At 39.5% G+C, this 18,622-nt stretch overlaps 1 protein-coding gene across 1 annotated transcript in view; it reads right to left on the reverse strand.

Moving 5' to 3' along the window:
* Positions 1-428: 428 nt before the first annotated feature.
* LOC311112400 (uncharacterized protein) overlaps positions 429-18,622 on the reverse strand; it is a 52,095-nt gene continuing 33,901 nt past the window's right edge. Inside the window, exons 2-6 of the mRNA XM_084155508.1 lie at positions 3,231-3,548; positions 2,777-3,058; positions 2,536-2,652; positions 2,028-2,098; positions 429-1,465 (exon numbers count right to left, since the gene is read on the reverse strand). Of these exons, the coding sequence (XP_084011634.1) occupies positions 1,346-1,465; positions 2,028-2,098; positions 2,536-2,652; positions 2,777-3,058; positions 3,231-3,548 (908 nt within the window). The 3' untranslated portion in view covers positions 429-1,345. The remainder of the gene's footprint in view (positions 1,466-2,027; positions 2,099-2,535; positions 2,653-2,776; positions 3,059-3,230; positions 3,549-18,622) is intronic.

The raw sequence follows: 18,622 nt of genomic DNA on the forward strand, positions 1-18,622 counted from the left end.
AGCTTCATTAAAACCACAATCTGGAGTTGTGTTTCTGGAGAAATGTCTCTAGAGAAATGTTGCCACTCTTAAACTCATAGAAGCAGCTATGGCTTCAAGGAATGACAGTTTACACAGGTATTCTGACAACAAAAACATAAATGGGGAATAGAGTAATCTACCATCATATTTTGGGTTGTGATAGGGTATGTAAAACATGTATATATTTCAAGCATGGGTATTGATGTATTGATGACTGTTAAACATCAGGAAATATACACATTTTATGACTTTAAATTAAATGAATGGGTATGTCTTTGACTTAATATATTGAAGTTCAGTTTGAATAAGTCAAGAGATTATTTTAAAATAGTGAAAAGTGAATTATATCTTCATATTCAGTCTCAGTAACTACTCTGAAATAGAGTAGTATAAAAATGAAATAGCCTACAGTGAAACAACTTACTATGGTAACGACAGATTTGTTATTTTCGGGTCACAGTAATCTGTGCAGGCACATGCTCTGATAGAAGGAGAGTGTACAGTGTCTCCATGAGTCTGCAGGAGGGAGTGATTGTATTCTTAAGGGAGGATGTGCTACATAGATAGGGACAACCAATAAATGGTCCTTCATATTAAACGAAACAAGCTAATTAAGAGCTACAATTGAGCCTAGACCAACATTTTGCGAAAAGCGATAAGAAGAGGAAAATGTCACTCAAGATCAAACGGCAAATCAAGATCTACCTTCAGACGTGTTTCAATACAACATACACGGTGAAAGGAAAAAATAAATCTATGGACCTTTTGTTTCTAAAGTAGCCTAACAGCCATTGCTTCTAAAGAGTAGGAGGCTTTATCTCACCAAACATCTGCTTTTTATGGACACAGCTGCTATCCTCTGGCAAGCTAAACAATGACCAGCCATAAAAAGATACAGGGGAGGCACCTACATTTAAACAACAAAACAGAAAATAATTTTGGCCCAGCAGTAGCATAGCAACCACACTAGTGAATTGGATTAAATGATAGGACAAAAGACCCTTGAAAATAAGGATTATTTTGATCCTGCTACTAACTCAATTGCTACTAACTCAATGCATAGCTATTGAATTGGTCCGTATCAGTGGATGTCATCGAAACAGCTATTTGAAAGAAGGTCTGTGAGAATGACCTACAAAGAAAGCCTGAAATGATAATATCAGCTCAACAGGTTTTCTCCCATAACAACTGTGCCTCTAAAAGGTTTTCAGGGTGAATATATTTTTTACTTTCATTTTGTTTCAACGTCCTCTTTATGATATACCGTCCTCTCCAGGATGTGAGTTGTCATGTCGGCCTCTCATTGACTTCCCATTTTGCTCCTTCATGCTGTGTCAACATCTCTGCTGGCAGCCATGCGATATAACAGGAGAGTATCATAAACTGATGTCAGTTCAGGGTTGTCTCTACGTGACTCCAGTTGTGGTAATCTGGTTCGCTCCTCCTAGGCAGGGAGAGGGAGGGAGGTAGGGGTGGGAAGGGCGGAGAGGGACCGGGAAAGAGGGACAGGGAAAAGGGGGCAGAGAGAGGGGAGAGAAAAGGGGTGGGAAAGCAACAAAAATAAGAAAGGATCTTATGCTTCTTTATTAGTAACTCTGCGCCTGATGCGCTCTTCTCCATACTAATTTTTCTGCAGTAGGTAACTCAACTGTCAACACAACACATCTAGGATCTTTCCTGAAGCTAGTGGGAGGAACCACGAAGCCAGGCTTTAAAAGTCCACTGTAAAATACTTAATTTTTTCTTTTTTTCTAGGGGGTAGATCAGCTTTCATATTGCAGATAGATTGTAACTTCCATCAATGTAATTGTCTGCATCACTTCCAATCAAAGGCATTACTGTATACCATATGTGCTGTGTGGCTTCTCATTGTGCAACCCAACCATATCATATGGGCAAAACTGGTTGCAATGACATCAGGCCGGGTATCAGACTTACCTACAGTTGTTGTCATGTGGGCTGCAAAAGCTTCTGTATTGTCTATCAGCCTGTAGCTTTTTACTAACCTGATTATCTGTTCGTTTTTTAGGAGTTATCGTTGCATACTGAACATCACCTTTCACTCTTTCAGATGAATCTATGAAGACAAATAAAGGAAAGTAAATATATGGCCTACGGTGAGGTGTGACTAACTGACAGAGACATACAGACACTCAGCCCCAGGACAGGTTCTGTAAACACTCAGGACTAATTTGTTACTATGGGTACCGGTCTCTGTGCTTGCAGTCTTTTTGGTGTCAGATAAGCCAGTAATTATTGTCAGAGAGTGTGTGTGTGTGTGCCTTCTGCTTTTTCAACATTTAGAGAAGTTGTCTGAGATAATGACACTGTCTGACCAAGCAGAGGAAGTGTGGAAGATATGCCACTTTATTTGACCAGCATCCTGTGTTCAAGAAAACATTTACTACCTTTTCCAAAACAATACCCTTGATAGTAAAAAAAATAAATACAAAATAAATTAAAAGGTAGTCACTTTTGGGAGTGACCTCACACCTCTAAAAGAGAAATACCTGCCTTGTGAGTGTCCATTTCTACTCTTCTTTAGATAGATAGCAAGTCCAACCAGCCCTGAGGCAACCAAAACACAGATTACAGCAATAATAAGCATACCCAGAGTCCTCTTATCACTGTCTGAAATAAATAAAACACAAGGCAATTATTAGTGTAAAATATGTTTTGAATGAGCTCAACTACACTTAACTTTCACTTGGTAATTGCTATTTTCTGGATGGCTTTAAATCAAAATTGCTCTAACCTGCATCATTACGATGACCATCTTCGCTGCAACATTTTGGGACATGAACTGTCTCATTGCTGATAGGGTTAGCAGCCACACAGCTGTAGGTGGAGTTGTAGTTCTTTCCCTCTACTTCCAAACGGAGAGATAGATCGGTGTTGAGGTTAGGACTGCTGGTCTGGTTTAGTATTTCCTCTCCCCTGTACAAGGTCAATGTCACCTCTTTTTCGTTGTCGACAGAACACACCACACTACAGGAACTGCTGTCACACTCCGTCACCTGAGGTTTGGAAACAACGTCTGGAAGAAAAATTATGAATATTTTGGAATTGGAACCTATATTTAATGTTTTTGTAATAAACACACACACACACACACACACACACACACACACACACACACACACACACACACACACACACACACACACACACACACACACACACACACACACACACACACACACACTTACTGTATACAGTGAGCTCAAACTTATTTTTATTTTTTTCTCCTTCTGTATTCTCCACAGTATAAACCCCAGCATCGTTTATCTGAAGGTCTGACAGGGTGAAGTATCTTGTAACATTGTTCAAGTGGAGGCGGTTTTCAAATCTCTTCTCAAGGGTGATTTTGACTTCTTTACCAGGGTACACATTTGCAATAGTGCCAAGGTCTCCATAAAGTAAATTGCAAGACTTGATCACCCTCTCTGGAAAAGAGAAAGACTGTCCCACGACACCTTTTACGTGCTGAGTCTCAGACTGGACTGTTTGCTGGGAAGCACAGAGCACTGTGGAAAGAGAGAGACTCAATATCAACACAATGACTGCATTCCAGGGGGACGGTAAAACAGTCGCACACTAAATCTCACAATACCTGGATAAGTGTTTAACATGTCAGTAACCGCGTCCTTATGATATTGTGATCTGATGCCAGACTGCACTGAAGATGACAATGACATTCAATCATTAGTTAATTTTTGCTGCACGTCTGGAATGTAGTCGCCTGCAAAGACACTACTGACTTGAGTATCACAGTCCTTCTTAGTTATTTACAGGCCTAATGTGATGGTTGGGGTCAGGAAATAATTGTTCGGACTAGTAGTTTAATGTTTTATCAGAAATTAAGTTCACATGGAAATGTATTCTCTGAGTGAGGAAAGTTCTTCCCCAATTAACTGTTGTTTTTCCCCCAAAATAAAAGTCAAGAAGATCACTGAAAAAGCACATGACTTTACAGAGATATTTCATTACATTTTAGTCATTTAGCAGACACTCTTATCCAGAGCAACTTACAGTTAAGTGAGTGCATAGATTTTCATACTGGCCCCCCGTGGGAATCAAACCCACAACCCCTGGCGTTGCAAACGCCATGCTCTACCAACTGAGCTACATCCCTGCCGGCCATTCCCTCTCCTACCATGGACGACAGTGGCTAATTGTGCGCCGCCCCATTGGTCTCCCGGTCGCGGCCAGCTACGATAGAGTCTGGATTCGAACCAGGATCTCTAGTGGCACAGCTAGCACTGCCTTACACCACTGCGCCACTCGGGAGACTCATTACCACCCAACATAATTTTCCACTACCGCCTCTTAAATAGCCTAGATTGTATCCTATGAATTTCAGGGTCAGAGGAACATTGCAGCATGATAGATACATAGGACTAATGTAGGCGTTAGCCTATGTCTTATTTGTTGAAACAAGGTTTTGTGTTGACAACACAGAAAAGGAGATCAGGGGCATGATGGCTGTCCTACTAGCAGTAGGAAAAAGGCAGGAATTCTGTACATATGGACACTGCAAAAATATTCTGATTATCTGCTAAATTACTCAAATGTAATTATCTAGACAGAAGTAATGTATATCAATAATCAGTGGTGGAAAAAGTGCCCAATTGTCATACTTGATTGAAAGTAAAGATACCTTAATAAAAAATGACTCAGTAAAATACTACTTGAGTAAAAGTCTAAAAGTATTTGGTTTTAAATCTACTTAAGTATCAAAAGTAAATAAAATTGCTATGAATCATTTCAAATTCCTTATATTAAACAAACCAGATGGCACGATTTTCTTGTTTTTTAAATTTACGGATAGCCAGGGGCACACTCCAATACTCAGACATAATTTACAAACTAAGCATTTGTGTTTAGTGAGTCCGCCAGATCAGAGGCAGTAGGGATGACCAGGCATGTTCTCTTGATAAGTGTGTGAATTGGACAATTTTTTGTCCTGCTAAGCATTCAAAATGTAATGAGTACTGTTAGGTGTCAGGGAAAATGTATGGAGTAAAAAGTACATTATTTTCTTTAGGAATGTAGTTAAGTAAAAGTAAAAGGTGTCAAAAATGTAAATAGTAAAGTAAATTACAGATACCTCAAAAACAACTTAAGTAGTACTTTAAAGTATTTTTACTTAAGTACTTTAAACCTCTGTCAATAATATTCCTAAATAAAAAAGTGCTAACTGCAAAAGATTGGAAGGTTTTAGGCATTGCCGCAGGAAGTAGTTTGGGGATGGGGGTGCTGCGATTTTTGGCCGCGGTGCAGACAGCTATATCGGTCCGCTAATGCAGGACTATTAAAGGCCCACTGTACTACTTTTGTGCAAACAATACATTAATATTTTTTCCTTCTGATTTTTATGGGGGTGCTGCAGCACCCTCAGCACCCCTACTTCCCGCGGCTATGGTTTTACGCCTTGAGTAAGGTAGAACAAATGTTTCAGTGTCACATCCTATGAGGAGACATAGGCTTAATGTATGCGGCAGGTGGGTTCAATTAGGCATTAGGTTACCCAGGTCATTAGCTCAATAATCTGGTTATTGGCTAATAGGCCCAACAGTATATTATTGGGCTTGTACATTAACAACTTTTCAGTATTAGTTCTAGAGGTGGATAGAAGAAAACTCATGCACACCCTACGAACATAATGTATTTGTCCTTCTATAGTGAACTGTATACATTGTCTATATGAAATGTGACTGTGTCTCTGCTTGTGAACACAGACTCGTTTCCTTTCCGATCAGTCTGTCACATCGTGTGGTCTGCCTTTTTCTGTCACGTTAGTGGTTTATACCCACTGAGAAGCAGCCCCAGACAGTCTTCCCTGCATACAGGAGTCCTGTCTCACACGCAGACCTATGTGGTGAAATACGTTTCCACTGCAATGAATACTTTTCACTGCAGCGAACAGAAACGTTCTCAGTAATGCTAACGGTCAACTCGTGACTCTATAATTCTTACAGTTGTCGGATTAATGTAGACCTGATAGGGGTCTTTGGATTTCTAAAAGTGAAAGTGAAATTGCACTGGGAAAAGGAAGCTATTTTGCATGGGTGGGTAGGCCAAGGAGTGTAACTACAGTACTTTTCTACATTGTTTTCACATTCTCTAAGCAAATTAACTATGCAAATCGGTGATGAGACGATGAACATTGTGGTGATAGCTTCCCTAGTGTTGCATGTTCTTCAGCATAAGGGAGCTAGCCTCCAGCCTACATACTCCAGGCACTTGATAATAAAGGACGCATACGGTATGCCTAATATCATTATGTGTTTCTGTCTCACCCACACATACTCACATACCAAAGTCCTGTTCATTTAGGATAAACATACTTCTCAGCCCAGCCATAGGGATTGTAACAGAGGATAGACAACACACAGACAGCGACTTATGAGAAGAAAAACTGTTTAGAAATGTTTTGGCAACGTTTCAGGGGGGTTTCTGCAGCTGGCAACTGTAACAGTAAAACTGACAATAATTACAACAAAGCACTGGCTATGCTATCAACTTGTAATTAATTGCAATTGTGAAACTGCAGTTACAGTATTTGCAGTGTAATGGTTATTTTGAATGCAGCAATTGCAGTATAACTGCAAAATAACCAGAGTTAGGACATAACCACTACACCAGGGGTAGGCAACCCTGATCCGGAGTGCCGCTTGCTATTCACGTTTTTGATTTAGGACAGGTGTGTTGAATTTAGGCAATCACTGAACTGAAACATTAGCTCAGTTGGTCAGGTGTGGTGCCTAGTTGGAACAAAATCCTGTAGTACCTGCGGCACTCCAGGAACAGGGTTCCCTACCCCTGCACTACACAATTACTGAATTGTATAATATAACATTAACCCTGCAGTTACAAAAGTGACTGTAACTGTGTTATTTTGGATGCAGCTATTGCAGTAGCCATATAATAAAACAGCATGTGCAACTGCACAACTGCAATTATTTTTGTAGGGAAATATGTTTATCAATGGAAAATGACAGAGAATTTCAAAACAACAGTTATGAGTTATTGAGTTATTGTTCCAAGTTCAAAGAGCAGCTGGTAAAATTATGAGCTCCTAATATCTAGTATTATATATCCTATTTCAAATGATTTCGAGGAAGAGTACATTTGAGAAAAACAAGTCAGTTAAAGATAAAGGAAGAAGTACTAAGAATATAACATCAGAAGAAGAGAATAAATCAGAAGACAACTTTTATCCTGAAAACTCAACTGGATAGCTAACAAGCTAACAGTTGTTTACACGTCTTTAGGGAGTTGCTAAGAGTTTCTAGCTACTGGCTACCTGCTGTTAAAAAGGACAAAGGACAGGACAAAGGACAGGAAAACTAGGACCTAACCTTACACAAGCCAGAAAAAACAATTCAGACAGAAAACAAGCAAGATAGACTTTGTTTACATTCAAAAACACCTAGCTACAACTAGCCAAGTGCAAACCAGCTGTAACATATACTGTATCCAGCTGTAATCAACTAAGATGCATACATTGACAAGCCCCAAACTCAGCAACCTTGCAATCCAATATGCAGAAGGTATTGCCAGTGAAGCAGGGAGGACAAAACATAAAGCAAAGGTTTTAAAAGAGCACCCAGCGACCCTAAGAGCAGACTTTATTCAACAAAAATACAAAGAAATCAAGGTGGATCTTCTCTTTTTTACTGAACATCCAAATGCTTGGCATGTATCCCTGCGCACGGCAAACAAACATCTTAAAATGTCTGGAAACAATGTGGACACAATGCCAAAATTGTATATTAATATACTGTATATAATAACGGAACAGTAATGATCCAAGGCTCTGAGGCCAGTCTAGAGCTATTTGAAGAAGAGTTCGACATTATAAAACCTCTAGTGGATGATGAACTAAAAACTGGCATGTCTCCACTAACAATCCCTGCAACTCCCAAAACCTTGGCTTCAAAACAGGAGGCCCACAGTACATCACTCCCTCCCTCAACTGTAGCAGCTGTGTGCACACTAAAAACATTATCGGTGAAACAAATCCAGAACTGCCTCTCCCTACTTGAAGTGGAGATTACGGAATTCAGGGAGAGCAAACAACAAGAATGTGACACTGTCCAGAAGCTGATGGAAGAGTTGAGGAACCGTGGTTCAATAGAACAGCTAAGAGAGTACACTGAACAAATGACATAGTCCAATGATGCCCTCCAAGAGGAGCTGTGTGTGGTAATGGTGGAGCTGCAGCAAAGAGAGAGGGACATTGATGCCCTCCGTCAGCAGCAAATGACTACGCCACCAACAGAGCAGCCCATCAGCCTGGTAGAAGCCCAGATGCCCCTGAGCCCATTGGAGCCTTCACCCCATCTGCCTCACAAGCCCTCAGCCTCTTAGGGTCCACCCCGACCTGCCAACTTCCCAGCCTGCCGCAGCATACCCTGACCTGCCAACCTCCCAGCCTGACATAGCCTACCCTTCCTCGCCAACCTCCCACCAGTCTGACCATGTTCAGCCAAACACACCTCCAGAGGACAGGATCCAGTTCAACCCAGGATACTTCCCAAAACAGCAGTTCTGATAGACTCTAATGGGAAGTATCTGGAAGATAGGAGATTATTCCCCAGACACCAGACGGCTAAATTCTGGTGTCCCACTACTGACAGTGCACTATAACTCCTGTACCAAGTCAAGCTGGAAAATCCTGACAACCTTGCTTCACATACTGGGACAAATGACCTGCGCACAAAAGGAGAAGGAGTGGCTGAGGAAGTGAGATAGGTGGCAGAGAAAGCACACACCCTGTTCCTAAGGAGAAACATTATTATATCCACCCTTCTACCAAGGAAAGATCTCCCCTGGCAAATGATCCAAAATGTCAACCATAAAATCACCATGGAACTGCTCCTCACTGCCAAATGTCAGCATCTCTCACCACCACACCCTGAAATGTGTGCACTTGTAAGACCATGTACACCTGGACAATGAGGGAGTTAGAATCTTTGCCAAGGACCTGAAGGATGCCACGTTAGGCAGAGTTCCACAATCATACCAGGCCAGCAACAGAGCCCCCCCACCTCCCCGCATCTCCAAGGAGAGAGAGGAGGCCAATCTCATCTCAACTGATCCAGACACAGACATCTCCAGCCCCTACCAACATGTCCGAGCCAAGCGGTGCAAGACCCAGACCAGCTCAGCCCGGCGGTGCCAAAACCAACCCAGCTCAACCCAGCAGTGCCAGACACAGCTCAGCTCAGTCCAACACAACCCAAGATTCAACAGTCTACTGGCATTACACATCTGGCTAAAATATTACTGTAGCTCTGTTGGAATCACATTTATAGATAACTTTGACACCTTCTGGAAAAAGAAGATACTATACAGGAATAACGGAGTCCATCCAAATCATCTTGGCTCCTGGACTCTGTCCACAAATTTCAAGACTGCGTTAAGACAAGTACTTCTCAATGACCCAAGACCAGCTCAGTTAATCCCTACCATTGTGACAATGAGTCGTCATAATGCTGCATCAAATGTACATTATCCCAGGGGCATTGGCAAACACAATGTAAGTAACTTAATTTATGTCCCCCTAACTGCCCTGAATAGCTCTGTTGATCCTACAGCTATTGTATGCAGTAATCATGTGCATATGGCAGTATGCCCTAGTAGGAAGTCCACTGTGTGCAGCTCACCATGCACTATCAGCTCCAATATAAATAACATGAGCAAGTCTACTTCTGATAAGCTTCCCAGTAAAGCATTTAAAACAATCAATATTTTCTGGGTGATTTAAATATTGACTGGCTTTCATCAAGCTGCACACTCAAGAAAAAATGTCAAACTGTAACCAGTGTCTGCAACCTGGTTCAGGTTGTCAGTCAACCTACCAGGGTAGTTACAAATATCACAGGAATGAAATCATCAGCATGTATTGGATACTGCGTTAAATTTGCATTAAAGCACTATCCAAATCCATAGGATGTAGTGATCACAATATAGTAGCCATATCTAGGAAACCCAAAGTTTCAAAGGATGGACCTAATATAGTGTATAAGAGGTCATACAAAAAGTTTTGTAGTGATTCTTATGTTGATGATGTAAAGAATATTTGCTGGTCTGTGGTTTGTAATGAGGAGCAACCAGACGCTGCACTTGATACATTTATGAAATTGCTTATTCCAGTTACTAATAATCAGCCACCCAAATGACTGCAAAAACTGTTAAATCCCCTTGGATTGATGAGGAATTGAAAAATTGTATGGTTGAGAGAAATGCGGCAAAAGGTATGGCAAATAAGTCTGTCAGCCCAATCAATTGGCAAATGTACTGCAAATTAAGAAATCATGTGACTAAACTAAATAAAAATAAAATGAAACTAGACTATGAAACAAAAATAAATGATATAAAGAATGATAGTAAAAAGCTTTGGAGCACCTTAAATACAATTTTGGGAAAAAAGGCAAACTCGGCTCCATCATTCATTGAATCAGATGGCAAATTCATCACAAAACCCACTGATATTGCCAACTACTTTAATTACTTTTTAATTGGCAAGATAAGCAAACTTAGGCATGACATGCCAGCAACAAACGCTGCACTACATATCCAAGTATGTCTGACCAAATTATGAAAGACAAGTATTGTACTATTGAATTCCGTAAAGTGAGTGTGGAAGAGGTGAGGAAATTATTGTTGTTGATATGACATGTTTATACAGGGTTTTAGGAATGAGGTCAATCCATTAGTATAGGTCACTCTTGGTGCCAGAAAGTCTGAGTGCCAGGAAGGATGGGGGGCCACTGGTGTTAATCTTAGAATGAGTACGTGATGGAATGTCCTGACTGGGGTACAAGATGATACCATTGTAGTTGGGAGTGACACCCAATAATCGTTGGCAACTGTTGGCTAGAATTGGTTTACATTATAAAGTTGTTGGGTTTGAGTCCCTTAGTGTGTAAAAGCATTATAAAGTTGTTGGGTTTGAGTCCCTTAATGTTTAAAAGCATTATAAAGAATTAGTTTAATTTAAGTAATAAAGGGAAATATATATATTTGTAAAGGATATGTATGTATGTATGTATGCATGTATGTATGTATGTATGTATGTGTATATATATATATATATATATACACATACATATATATAAATACAGTGCCCTCCACAATTATTGGCACCCCTGTTTAAGATGTGGTCGAGGACTTCCAAAAATTCTCCTTTTTTTTTTAAACAACATAGAACCCTAATGCAAAAAAAGAGAAAAATCCAACCTTTTATTTAAGTACATTACTTTGGTGTAAAAAAAAAAAATCACACATTTAGAAAAAAAAAATCTTGAAATCATGATTATAAACCACAATTATTGGCACCCCTGATGTTAATACTTTGTACAACCCCCTTTTGCCAACAAGACAGCACTTAATCTCCTCCTATAACATTTCACAAAATTGGAGAACACAGAGAGAGGGATCTTTGACCATTCTTCTTTGCCCAATCTTTCTAGATCATCCAGTGTCCTGGGTCCTCTCTTATGCACTCTCCTCTTTAGCTCGCCCCACAGGTTTTCGATTGGGTTGAGGTCTGGGGACTGAGATGGCCATGGGAGGACCTTGAGTTTGTGACTGCTGAACCATTTTTGTGTAGATTTTGCCACATGTTTTGGATCATTATCCTGCTGAAAGACCCAATGACGACCCATCTTCAGCTTTCTGGCAGAGGCCATCAGGTTTTTATTTAAAATGTCCTGGTAGTTCAAAGCGTTCATAATGCCATGCACCCTAACAAGGTTCCCAGGGCCTTTGGAAGAGAAACAGGCCCACAGCTTCACAGATCCTCCACCATACTTCACGGTGGGCATGAGGTGCTTTTCAGCATACTCATCTTTTGTTTTACGCCAGACCCACTTAGAGTGTTTGTTGCCAAAAAGCTCAATCTTAGTCTCATCTGACCAAAGCACACGATCCCAGTTGAAGTCCCAGTGCCGCTTAGCAAACTCCAGACGTTTACGTTTGTGAGTGTTAGTGAGAAAAGGCTTTTTCCTTGCATGCCTCCCAAACAGCTTGTTGGCATGTAGAGAGTGTCTGATGGTTGTTTTGGAGACTTTGTGACCCCAAGATGCCACTCTTTGATGCAATTCTGTGACAGTGAGTTTAGGACTTTTTTTTTACTTCTCTTACCATCCTCCTCACTGTGCGTTGTGGCAAGATAAACATGGGACCTCTTCCAGCCTTGTTTGTCACTGTTCCAGTTGTTTTAAACTTCTTAATGATTCCTCTGACTGTAGATACGGGCAAGTTAAGGCGAGTGGCTATTTTCTTGTAGCCATTGCCTGACTTATGAAGGTCGACACAAATCTGCCTTACTTGAATGGTGTGTTCTCTTGTCTTTGCCATGTTGACAAATGGGTAAGAGAATTAGGCCTCTGTGTCACGTCATATTTATACCCCAGGGAAACAGGAAGTCATGAATTACTAATTAAAAGTTCCTAGATACCCTGACCAACTTTAGCAACTACAGAAAAATATATTTTTTTAAAAATCAATTAAAAATTTCAGCGGAATTGTTAGGGGTGCCAATAATTGTGGGACACATGATTTCAAGTTTTTTTTTTGTAAATGTGTGAAAAAAATTTTTTACCACCAAAGTAATGTACTTAAATAAAAGGTTGGATTTTTCTCTTTTTTTGCATTTGGGTTCTATGTTGTTTAAAAAAAAAGGAGAATTTTTGGAAGTCCTCGACCACATCTTAAACAGGGGTGCCAATAATAGTGGAGGGCACTGTATATATATATGTATATACAGTGGGGAAAAAAGTATTTAGTCAACCACCAATTGTGCAAGTTCTCCCACTTAAAAAGATGAGAGAGGCCTGTAATTTTCATCATAGGTACACATCAACTATGACAGACAAATTGAGAAAAAAAATGCCAGAAAATCACATTGTAGGATTTTTAATGAATTTATTTGCAAATTATGGTGGAAAATAAGTATTTGGTCACCTACAAACAAGCAAGATTTCTGGCTATCATAGACCTGTAACTTAAGATACGCAGAGAGTTTAAATTGTATGTGTGTATAATTGGTTACTAGAGATTTTATAAAGTATTAATGGAAAGATTATAATAATAATAATAATAATAATAATAATAACATAAAACTTGCACACCCACAAGTGGTGTAAAAAGTATTCTGAGAAATGTTCAGAGTGGTCCCTTTATGGATCATTTGATAAAGACAAGGTTAAAGCATTGTACGGGACTTGACTTACCCCTAACCAATAAAACTATAAATGCTTATGAGATTTCCTCCACCCTGGTAATACATGTTGAAACAAAATCCATGCTCTGTTAAATAGAACCAATGAATATTGAACATGTAGAGACTTGTTAACTAAACTTAATGCTACAATTTATTGTACCCCAGATGGAGTTTTCGTTGATATCCCAAACAATGAGATATTAAACCAACGAGTAAGCAGGCAAATTGAGCCACTCCCCCAGGAGGAGTGGGGGTCTGATACTGCCTCCCAGTCTATTTTGTCTCATGTGCCAGAAACCTTATGGACAGAACATTCCAATGACAGTGGACTGTTAGGCAGTGCTAGCTCAGTTATAATAACTGTTTATCTCTCCCCTCCTGAATTGACCAATGTATTTTATAAATTTGCCACATTACATATGAATCTTAAAATAATAGACATTTAATAAGTGTGAAGCAGAAAGTGAATATCCAATAGAGATTGGTAATAAAAAGATAGAGTAACATTGTTAAGGTATACTAAAATGAAAACAAGGCCTTCCAATACGGAGAAAGTTATCATGTTTTTTTTTTTTTTTTTTTTTAAACCTTACAATAGGGGTAAAAACAAAACATTGTTTGAGAGTGATCCATGTGTATTAGGAGTAGTGATTGAGAATGTTTTTTTTTCCTACTGGAAAGAGTAGAAGGGTATTAGTTGAAGGAAACAGGTATGGAGACTAGCGAAAGTGACAAAAACATTGATAAAGAAGGTGATGTCAAATGTAATGAGTGTTGGCAGTATGTGAATGGTAATATTAGTGGCTTTCAGATAGCATTCTAACAATGCAATATTTTTGTGAATTTAAAGATGCTGTGGTTTCTATACAAGGTCACATGACGAACAGAGGGATTGAGCATTGGGACTGATATTAAATTAGAAGCCACCATCTGGTGTTTGGGTTAAAGATACGTTTCCTGTGGAACAATAGATTGCAGCCAGTACTAACTGAACTCAAACAGGCTGTAAGGGACACAGTGGGGAAATTTGGGACAGAGGTATGAATAATTAATTGAATAAGACACGTTTTTGACAATTCCCAATTATTATTACTCAATTCTATAGTTTGGGTAGCACCAGTGATTTACGTAAAAGGTAATGTCATCAAAAACAACAATCTGTTTCCATTACGTGGAACTGTGTCCAAAATTGAAGTAGATCCAAGTAAATGTTTTGTCACGCCCTGGCTCTAGGGACTCTTTTAAGTTGAGCCAGGGTGTGTAGAGTTTATGTTTTGTGCTCATTGTGTCTAGTCTAGTTTGTATATCTATGTTGGCCAGAGTGGTTCTCAATCAGAGGCAACGAGTATCAGCTGTTGCTGGTTGTCTCTGATTGGGAACCATATTTAGTCAGGTGGTTTTCCCACAGTGTTTGTGGGATCTTGTTCCGTGTTGGTTTGTACCTGTGGACGTCACGTATCGATTTGTTGTTTTGTTCGTGTATCATTTAATAAATAAGTATGTTCACCTTCCACGCTGCGCCTTGGTCCTCTATATCCGACGATCGTGACATGTTTTTAGTACCAAATATTGCGCTGATAAGATTAAGAATTTGTAGGACTGATTAAGATGTAGCAAGAGTAAAAACAAACTACATGTTTATTTTCTTTCTTCCAGGACTTATTGAATGTCCACTACCAAGTTTTCTGATGAGTTTACCAATGATTTTGTATCTCTACCTTGGAAATGCTTTCTGAGGCAGGTGCCTTGGATATAAAGGTACCTGGATCCGGCTGTTAAGGGAGCTCCCAAATTAAGTAAGGCCTGGCCATTTTGTTTGTTTTTACCTGATAATGAATATTTGTTAGTGGTGTTAATATTGATTTATTGTGTGGGGTCTTTTTATTTTTTATTTTTTTATTTTAGTGGGTTTTTCACAGAAGTATCTATTGTCAAGAGTTTTGGTTGCACACATGTAAATTATCTTGATAAGTAATGTACTGAAAAACCCAATGTAAACCTGGTACACAAATGGTTTGAAATGTTTGTTTTTAATTAATGAGTCTGAGGTACAGGGAAAGAGAAGGGACAGAACACTCACTTAATGGGATTGAATGAACTCTGACCTCTGTTCTGACTTTCTGGTGAGGCCTGATCACCCTCATGAGAAGTTTATAATTTATCAACAGTCCTATGTGTGATTCGGACCACGAATGAGGGACACCTCTCTCAAGTCTATTTGACTATTCTTGAATTACCTTATGGGATACAATTATTTCCTTTATGGAGTTATCAAGGGTTCTAATTCTAATTTGATTTGTTATTCTAATTCATTAATTTGTATTAATGTTGTTGTTGTTTTTTTGGGACGCATGAATCACGATGTGAGTCATGTGTCCAAATGCGGAATTACCAGTCCACTGGGGACCTTTGGTAAATATGCAAATAGATTTTCTTCACATGCCTGCCTGTAAAAGGATAAATATATGTTGGTAATGGTTGACAGTTACTCCAAATGGATTGACGTTTTCTCCACCTCCTAGTTGTATATGAAGAAGTGTATTGCTATTGTTGTGTTTGTTTGTTTTTTGTCTTGCTTCAATACAAATCTCACCAGATTGGGTCTGCTGGATGGTCGGGATTTCTCCCTAAGGATTAGCCATCATCTCCCTGACCCTGTAACTATGCAGTGAGGTCGCCAAGATGATAGGGGAGTATAAGCCAATTTGGGGGGAAAAAATGGTTTCAACTGTGTGTTGTTATTCTCTTTGACATTTGTCTTAGACATTTGTATTACGAATATTGGTAGTAGTAATAATTTGTCATACAGTGAATAATTTATCATTTGTCATACAGTGAATAGTTTGTCTGGATTTCCTGCATCAGAAATGCCCTAAACTAAACTGTTGTTCTGGCTTGTCCTCTCTCGAGGTGACCACAGATGGTATCTAGATGCATGGAAGGGATCATTCGGCCAAGAACAGTGTGCACCTCACCCCCTCTAACCGGCTGAAGTAATGGTGACAATGGCGTTCACAATGGTCCACCACCTGAAATCTGAGTCCGAGCCAGCAACCTGTACACAGCAGCCAGTCGAGGCTATCAATGGCCTTTTCTCTCATGCCTTTTCTCTCAGGAGTGTGACATTAGTCCACGTGGAGTGAGCATGGAGAGAGATCCCATCCAAACTTCTCTCATGCTGCTGGTGTACTGGTCTGAAAATGGACATAATGGACCTTAAAGGATGGTGGTGGCTCAGGTGAGAGATTTGTCTGCTGGGAATATCAGATTATTCCCCAGATATTGAAATTGGGACATTATCAAGGGCCATCCACTTTGAACATGTGTGCCATTTGGAAGACGAACTGTAAAGCTGAAGAATAAAATGAAGACATGAGTGGGGTGGTCAACCGTGCCCGTAATTGATTTAGGCTTGTTTATTTGGGGTATCAGGTTGATTATGGAGGTCTGCACACTGCGAAATGTATAGTAATTTAAACTAAGAATGCATTGAGATACCAGTCTGTCATTACCACAAATGGCAGGCGAAAAAAGTTAATGCTAGAAATATAAGATGAATATATTGTATGTCCATATAAACGTACATTCTGCCAGTGTCGGTGTGTGCTAAGTTGAGGGTCTTAACTTCGAGTGATAGAACCAACATGAAGCACTAAGCACTGTCATTCTGAATTTGGGTTGGATAATTAATTGATTGGGTTCTAATTATGATTTGGAAAGGCGAGAAGTAGTGACAGAGCGATGCCCTAAAATGTGAGGAGAGCCACTAGAATGTAGCTTGGGCTAAGCTTGCCCCAATCTCATTCTTATCAACGTTGGTGTGAAACTGTTATAACATGTGTTCTCTCTCTTCCCTGTGAAAGTCAGTATGGTTTCTAGGTGGGATGGAACATGCACTGTTTGCATGAGACAAACACACAGGCCCACCGTCTTTTGGTAGGCCAGATAATACCTTACTCCCACCCATTTCAGTAGCAGAAGTGATGACAGCCCCTTGGTGTATTAAAGGAAGAGCTAGGAGTGAGAATTGAAGGTTGTTTTTAGTTTGACAAATTTAGATGGCCCTAGTGGATTTGTTAAACAACAGGTTTTGTGTTTTGACTAGTCTCAGGGACAGTCACTGCAATCCGATTGTGGTAAGAGCTTTGTAAACAATGGTTAAACATTGAGAGATTTAGTCACCTCTGAGTCTACAGATCCCTTGTGTATGTGTTTGTATTTTAGATTGTAAAACCCAGAGTGAAGGGTTTGAGAGGTGTCTGGGGTTTATGTGTTGATTTCACTTACTTTAATATAAATATTTTGATAGAACCTCCTTTGATAGAAGCTATAATCTAATGCTTACATTAAAATGTAATGATCATTATCACAAGAGTGATAAGAGGAAGGAATTTGATGGAAAATGTTATGTTTGTAGATCAGATCAATGCTGCTTTTTTACTAACCAATTGGAATGTGTTCATACAGGTGACTGATTGAACGTGCCTGGAGGAATCCTCACTATCAGTTTAAGCAATTTGGCAGTATGCCCAGAACATTGTTTTGAGAACGAAAGATATCTCAGTTTCAAGGTCTCAGCTTGGAGAGAGGAAGCCTAGTGAGGTATTGGTCTGTCACATGCATGAACCAAACGTTGATGATTAATTAATAATGAATAATGAATAAGCTAAATCATGCAAATATTACTCGTCTGTGTAAGTATATAAGAACTAACGGGACTACCCTGTTGGAGCTCCTGATCGACATGTGTACTTGGTGCATTGAGTTGGTTGGATCCTCTCCAGCGCGCTGATAACAAAGGATGATTAATTTCATATTGACTTCAGGTGTCCCTGGTGGTAATTTCCATGACATGGTGTTGAATTTCCACGACAGTATGATTATTGTCACATAGTATGTACTAGAGATACGAAACAGCAAATTACTAATCTTCGTTTAATTAAGAAGATACATTTTTTAAAGTTCTCTCCTCAATGATTTTTACATGACATGTTCTACTCTGATTTAGCCACTGTCTCCTGTATTCCTGATCCTGAGTTTGCTCTAGAAAATGTATCCTCCATATGTATTTATCTGGCTGATAAACACACCCCTTTTAAACAATTCAGAGTGAAAGATAGATCTAACCTTGGTTTAGTTATCTGAGCTCAATCAGATGAGAAATCAGGCCTGGGCCAAAGCAAGGAAAACTGACTCTGGAGTGGACTGGTAATTTTTCTAGACCATTAATGAAACATGTGTACTATATCGATTAAGAAAGCTAAATCAAGCTACTTTTTAATCTCTGACTCTGCTGGTGATCCTTCTAAATGTGGAAAACAGTAACTGCACTAAAGCATACAAATTCCTCATCTTCCCTGACTA

This window comes from Coregonus lavaretus (genome assembly GCF_964263955.1).
Source record: "Coregonus lavaretus genome assembly, chromosome: 38".
Classification (NCBI taxonomy): Eukaryota; Metazoa; Chordata; class Actinopteri; order Salmoniformes; family Salmonidae; genus Coregonus; species Coregonus lavaretus.